Raw genomic sequence first — 7,230 nt, forward strand, 5'->3', positions numbered from 1 at the left:
GCAAGAAAGCCATTATGATTTTTTGGTGATGCCATTTGGCTTAACCAATGCTCCGGCAACTTTTTAGGCGTTAATGAGTGATGTTTTAAAGGATTATTTGCGGAAGTTTGCGTTGGTTTTTTTTTAATGATATATTGGTGTATAGCAAAACGTTAGAGGAGCCTTTGGGTGATTTGGAGTTGGTGTTTCTGGCGTTGGAAGAACATAAACTCTATGCTCAAAGGAAGAAATGTTCTTTTGCTCAACAACAAAAACCACAAAAAAAATTTTATTAAATTTTTTTTATTAAACCACATAAATTGCTCAACATAAACTCTATAAGATGCAATAAGGAATAAGAGACGAACCGTGTTTACCTGACATTATCCACCAACGGCCATCATAAATATCTCGCTACCACCAACTAGAGAACATGCATTTGTCATAGCATAAAGGAAGCTTACCAAAATCTGTGACAGAGAAGAGAAGCAACATTTTAATGAGAGAGAGATACTACATCCAAAAAGTTTAATTTGATAGCTAAAAGAAATTAGTAACAATTAAACCATAAAGTTGATATATACACAATACTAGAGAAATACTACAAGTCTACAGCCACATAGTTTGATTTTCACCATATCTGTCAAATGTACCTTGTACAATGCTGGACAGGCATCTTCTCTCTCTGTCTACCTTCCTTTTAACTCATGTTGCAATCAAATTTTCTTTTAAGATTCAAAACCTTCTTCTTTCTACATTTCACGTTCCACTTTCTGGATCCATTTCTCAACCTGAACCATATACCATGTTTTTTATAACCATTTTCCAGTAACTATTACGCAAAAAAAAAAAAAAAAGAAACGCAATATGCAGCTCAGTTTAGCAATCCCCTTTTCAAGAGCCACTTTTAGCCCATGTTAGTCGTACTAAAAGAACATCTAAAAGGAGGGAAGTAAAACAGTCCTTACCTGGAAATTTCTTTGATTAGGATCCAATAAATCTGTAATTTGCTCGTTGTAAATCTGAAAAATCAGTTAATGAGTTAATGGAAGAAAAAACACAGTTAAATAGTCCAATCAACATTATTGATTTGCTCCTGCAGAGAGAAGTTCCATAGAGGACTTGCAGCAGATGGATACAAAATTCAATGCATAGAACGTAAGAAAGACAAAACAAAGTTACCTCATTTATCCAAGCAAAAAGACGCTCAAAAATTCTAGGAGTTAAACCTTGTTGATCACTCGATATGTTTTAATCCAAAAATGAGTTGGTTGGACCCCACATCGTATAAGTCTTTTCACTTCCCACCTAGCAACAATCATTTTTGCATATGTTACATATAATAGTTGGGACACGTGCTCCAAACTTCTTCTTCTAAATTGTATATGTATTTTAAATATAGCTTGTTTCTCGCTTGTTTAGAAGGATGAGTTTTTTTATTTAAAAAAAAAGATTTGGTGACTGATAAGCCACAGTGTATTTTACTTACGTGAGGAGGAATAAAAGGCAAGGGCAAAAAGGAAATTCTGTAGAGGGGCTGCCTAATGTAGAGGAATAGCATGTAGGAATAACGGTTTTGGGGGGAAATACGGGGGATATAAAGGAGTAGAAGTAGATGAGGATTTTAGAGAATTATATTGAGAAGAAATTGGAGAGCCGAGGTCTCTCGAAAACCTCTGTGTGTGTGTATAGTGTCCAGAAAGATTCTCATTGAATCCTTTCGACAGTTGTTCAATTCAATAATACTTGAGTAATTGCATCTTTACCTGTGATTTACCTGTGATCCCGTATCGGTGACGTGTGGTAAACTGTGTACAGCTTGGAAAACAGCCTGGAAAACCGTGTACAGCTAGATAATATTTTAGGAAATTAGTTTGACAGATTGTATCCTTAGAATTAGTGATAGTTTCCTAATTTGTTACTTTCCTAAATTGTTAGGATTTAGACTTAGAAGGTGTTTGGTATGAGGATTCGTGTCATGGTTCGTGGCTCGCTACAGTGTTTTTTCTCACAAAAAATACACGTAAACCGAGAAGTGTTCTGAATCATGGTTCTGAATTCGTGAACCAAACATCCACTTAATGTTAGGGGTGCTATATATATGTATGTTGCCGTGTAAACATTCAATATAATAGAAAAACAGGTTTTTCATCTTCAATTCACCAAGTCAGTTGATCATGATCAAGGGCAGTTTATCTTCATCCTTGATATCATAGTGTATTATCCAATAAAGAAAAAAAATTTCTCCATCATTGTCGACTTGGACATCCATCGTTTAGAGTTACTAAGATTATGTTTCCTTCTTTGTTTAAAAATTTAACAGTTGAAAGATTCCAATGTGAAGTGTGTGAACTTGCTAAGCACAAGCATGTACCTTTTCAAATTAGTAATAAAAGAAGTTCCTTTCCTTTTTATCTTGTTCACAGTGATATTTGGGGTCCATCTATGGTTTCTAACGTTTCTGGGGCAAGATGGTTTGTTTCTTTCATTGATGACTGTACTCGTGCTACATGGATTTTCCTACTTAAACAAAAGTCTGATGTTAGTAATGTATTCCCTAATTTTCATTCTATGGTCAAAAATCAATTTGGGGTCTCAATTAAAAGGTTTAAGTCAGATAATGCCAGGGACTATTTCAATCAAACTCTTACCCCATTCTTTTAGAAAGAGGGAATAGTACACGAATCGTCATGTGTCATGTGTCATTACTCCACAACAAAATGGAGTAGCAAAAAGGAAAAATGGTGATCTTCTTGAAAAAACTCGAGCCTTGTTGTTTCAAAAAAATGTGTCAAAGGCTTTTTGGGGGGAAGCAGTCCTTACAGCCACTCATCTGATAAATCGTTTGCCTTCAAGAATCTTGGATTCTAGAAGTCTCATGGACATACTCATCATTTTACCCGAACCTGAAGACTGCAAACAATCTTGTCCCTAGGATTTTTGGGTGTGTCATTTGTCCATGTTCACAGTCAAAATAGGGCGAAATTAGATCCAACGGCTCTAAAATGTGTCTTTGTGGGATATTCTTCAACTCATAAAGGATATAAGTACTATCATCCCCCGTCAAAGAAATTCTATGTCTCGATGGATGTCATGTTCGATGAACAAAAGTCTTATCTCTAATCCTTATTATCCACAGGAGAGTTCATTGAAAGAGGATAAGGAAGGTTTTTTGCTGAAAGAGTTCATTGAAAGAGGATAAGGAAGGTTTTTTGCTTGATATGTCATCAATCCACAAGTCGGACAGTTCCACTCATGTTCCTTCTGCTACACCTGGTCCGTCTTGTTCCTCTCATGTTCCTGAACCCGTACTTGAAACACCAAATGAACCACAAGAAAAACCCGATTTTGCCCTGGAAAATGTGAGATTTGGTAAAGGCAACGTGTTCACAAGAAGGACGAAGGCTATTCCAAAACCTATGCAGGTCCAAGAATCCAACTCAAACCCTTCGAATGAGGTAACTATTTCTAGCCATTTTTTACAAGATAAAACTGAATTGCATGTGGATAATGATGACCAGGACCTTCCAATTGCCATTAGGAAAGGAACTAGAGAGTGTACAAAGCGACCTTTACACCCTCTTGCACATTTTCTATCCTTTAATAATTTTTCGCCATCTCATAAAGCCTTTGTTGTAAGCCTAAATACCATCACCATTCCAACCACCTTGTCCGAGGCTTTATCTAACGAAAAATGGAAACAAGCTATGAATGTGGAAATGGAGGCGTTGAAAAAGAACAAAACTTGGGAGTTGGTGAAGTTATCGGAAGGAAAAAGACCAGTGGGTTGTAAATAGGTGTATACTGTGAAGTATAAAGTAGATCGGTCGATTAAGAGGTACAAGGCGCGGTTAGTAGCCAAGGGGTATACTCAAACTTATGGGATCGATTATCTAGAGACTTTTGCCCCTGTGGCAAAGATGAACATAATACGAGTATTGTTATCACTAGCAGCAAATTATGGTTATGAGTTGCAGCAGTTTGATGTCAAAAATGCCTTTCTACATGGGGAACTAGAGGAAGAGATTTAGATGGAGGTTCCACCAGGATGGGAAGAATTTGACTGCTCATACCGTGTGTAGATTGAAGAAGGCACTGTATGGCCTTAAGCAGTCACCACGGGCATGGTTTGGGAGATTTGCAAAAGTTATGTTGGCTACGGGATACAAACAAAAACAAGGGGATCATCCATTGTTCATTAAGCATTCTCCTTCAGGGGGAGTTGCAGCTCTTTTGGTGTACGTTGATGACATAATATTGACAAGAGATGATGTTAGGGAGAAACAAGTCTTGAGTCAGCATTTGGCGAAGCAATTTGAGATTAAAGCATTAGGAAGGTTTAAGTACTTTCTCGGGATTGAAGTTGCTCACTCGAAGCAGGGAATCTTCTTTTCTCAACAGAAGTATGTTACGGATCTTCTCAAGGAGACTGGCAAGACAGCATGCAAACCAACGAGTACTCCTATATATCTGAATTTCAAACTTGGGAAAGAAGAGGAGGATGCCGCAGTGAATAGAGAAATGTATCAACATTTAGTGGGAAGACTCATTTACTTGTCTCACACATGACCAGCTATCGCATATGCAATGAGTGTGATTATCCAGTTTATGCATAGTACAAAGGAAGTCCATCTGCAAGCAGCCTATAGAGTTCTACAGTACCTCAAAGGAACGCCGGGAAAAGGTATTTTGTTCAAAAGGAATGGGGGGTTAGTCCCCGAAGCATACACTAATGCTTATGCTGGGTCAACAACAATTGTTGACAGAAGATCAACCTCAGGATATTGCATCTTCCTTGGGGGGAATCTCGTAACATGGAAAAGTAAAAAAACAAAGCATAGTAGCCCGATCGAGTGCCGAGGCTGAGTTCCGAGTCATAGCTTAAGGAGTGTGTAAACTACTTTGGCTGAAGATTATCTTTAAAGATTTGAAGATCAAGTGGGACAGCCCTATGAGAGTCTATTGTGACAACAAATCTACGATCAACATAGCTCACAACCCAGTACAATAGAGCCAGACCAAGCACATTGAAATCGACACACTTTATCAAGCAGAAGTTAGAAAGTGGACTGATTTGTACGCCTTACGTGTCTACATGTGGTCAACTCGATGATGTTCTTACCAAAGGATTGAGTAGTTCAGTTTTTCAGAAGATTGTATCCAAGCTGGGAATGGAAAATGCCTACTCACCAGCTTGAGGGGGAGTGTGGAAAAACTGGGTACAGCTTAGAAAACAGCCTGGAAAATCGTGTACAGCTAGATAGTATTTTAGGAAATTAATTTGACAGATCATATCCTTAGAATTAGTGATAGTTTCCTAATTTGTTACTTTCCTAAATTGTTAGGATACAAACTTAATGTTAGTGGTGCTGTTAGAGTTAAAAGTTCAGCAACAAGAGCAACAAGAAAGACTGAGTAAAAACGGAGAGTTGTATTAAGATAGTATTCCAGGAATAAAGTGTAGAACACAAAGTAATCCAAACGCTACTATATTGCTCTAGAACCAAAAGGAATTACAGTAATACTCTAAGGATAGTATGATGTTTAATGGTGGAATAACACCCCCAAGTTCAAACCCGATCAAGAGGATGATCCTCTTGCCCAGCCAAACATTTCTGTTAATTTCTGCCCACCCACTAACGCCGCCCCCCAGCTCCTAAATCCCCTAGCTAACGCAGCTAGCCTGCCACGCGTCGCTCCCTCATTTGCTGATCCCGTAACCGTTTGTAACCAACTCCTTCCTCCTTCGATAAACCCGCCAGGGTTTGGGCCCCGTGTGAGGCCCATCTGTACCTGGACCTGGATTAGGCAGATGGGTCGTAACATTGCCTCCCTCTTGAGAAACGGCCCTGCCCTCAAGGCTGTGCTGGGGAAATTGTCCCTGGAACACCTCATCGTCCATCCAGGTGGCCTCCTCGACAGGCTTTCCTTTCCACCGCACGAGGACCTGCTTCACCGTTCCGCCATCAGCCTTCTGGAACCGCTCAGCAACTATTTCTTCCGGTTCCACCATGGCCCCCTCGACAGTTTCCAACCCCTCTGGTAGCTGGCCTACGACTGGGTGGTCGCCCACTACCTTCTTCAATTGGGAGACATGAAAAACCGGATGAATGCGGGAGGTAGAAGGTAGTTGTAACCGGTAAGCCACGGGCCCAATGCGCTGCAGAATAAGAAAAGGCCCATAATAACGGGCGGAGAGCTTCGGGTTAACGCTGTGCGCGACGGTTTGTTGACGGTGGGGCCGCAACTTCAGGAACACCTTGTCTCCTACGGCAAATTAGACATCCCTCCGGTGTGCATTCGCAGACTTGCGCATCCTGTCTTATGCTCGCAAGAGGTTGTACCTCAACTGCCGCAAGATTTCCTCCCTGTCCGCCAACAAACTAGAAACTGCCTCAATTCTTGTTTCCCCTGGCAGAAATTTATGAATCGTCGGTGGGGGTCTACCATAGACAATTTCAAAGGGTGTTCTCCCTGCTGCGGCATGGTATGCAGTGTTGTACCACAGCTCCGCCCAGCTCAACCATTGCGGCCATTGTTTCGGCTGCTCCGAAACAAAACATCTGAGGTAAGTTTCCAGGCCCCGATTGAGAACTTCAGTCTGACCATCCGTCTCCGGATGATAAGAAGAGCTCATCCGTAGCACCGTCCCCTGCAATTGAAAATATTCCCTCCAGAATGCGCTAATGAAGGTAGGGTCCCGATCACTTACTATCGAGCTGGGAACGCCATGTAACCGAACGATCTCTTTCGCAAAAACAGCCGCAATCGACCTCGCAGTGTAGGGGTGTTTGATGGCGATAAAGTGTGCATATTTGGAAAACCGGTCAACCACGACATAGATGCAGTCAAAGCCGGCTGACTTTGGAAGTCCAGAGATGAAATCCATGGCAATGTCGTCCTAAACTGCCGTCGGAATTGGAAGTGGCTGCAGCAGCCCGGCTAGTGTTGTGGCCAAGTACTTTTGCTTCTGACAAACCAGGCAAGCAGCCACGAAGGTCTTCACCGTTTTCATCATCCCCGGCCAATAGAGATTGGCGGCTAGGCGTCGATAGGTCCGGAAGGCACCTGAGTGTCCCCCTATGGCAGTACCATGTAACTCTTGTAAGAGTGACTGAATCCATGGAGTATTGGCTGGAATGACTAACCGACCCTTGTAAAACAACCGATCCTAGACCAACGTATAGGGTGGGCAGCTTTTGGGATTTGCGTGGAGTTGCTGCACAATTGGGGCGACCTTAGGATCGGCGA

General features: G+C 41.2%; 1 protein-coding gene and 1 long non-coding RNA gene across 2 annotated transcripts; one reads left to right on the plus strand and one right to left on the minus strand.

Moving 5' to 3' along the window:
• Positions 1-310: 310 nt before the first annotated feature.
• Positions 311-1,272, minus strand: LOC112091275. The gene is made up of 4 exons (XR_002902071.1): positions 1,162-1,272; positions 948-1,001; positions 633-770; positions 311-449 (listed from the first exon to the last, which is right to left on the minus strand). It is a non-coding gene; the product is annotated as an uncharacterized LOC112091275 (long non-coding RNA).
• A 1,928-nt stretch (positions 1,273-3,200) lies between these two features.
• Positions 3,201-4,548, plus strand: LOC112091248. The gene is made up of 2 exons (XM_024164370.1): positions 3,201-3,761; positions 3,997-4,548. The coding sequence occupies exons 1-2, from the start codon at positions 3,201-3,203 to the stop codon at positions 4,546-4,548; spliced, it is 1,113 nt and encodes a 370-aa protein (XP_024020138.1).
• Positions 4,549-7,230: the final 2,682 nt, after the last annotated feature.

The sequence above is a fragment of the Morus notabilis genome, unplaced genomic scaffold (assembly GCF_000414095.1).
Source record: "Morus notabilis unplaced genomic scaffold, ASM41409v2 Scaffold161, whole genome shotgun sequence".
NCBI classification, from domain to species: Eukaryota; Viridiplantae; Streptophyta; class Magnoliopsida; order Rosales; family Moraceae; genus Morus; species Morus notabilis.

What these genes read in the sequence shown, in the direction of transcription:
- LOC112091248 (XM_024164370.1), top strand. Translation starts at nt 3,201, where the DNA reads ATGTCATCAATCCACAAGTCGGACAGTTCCACTCATGTTCCTTCTGCT. An exon ending in TATCGGAAGGAAAAAGACCA is followed by an intron (nt 3,762 to 3,996) that starts GTGGGTTGTAAA and finishes ATGGGGAACTAG; the next exon opens with AGGAAGAGATTTAGATGGAG.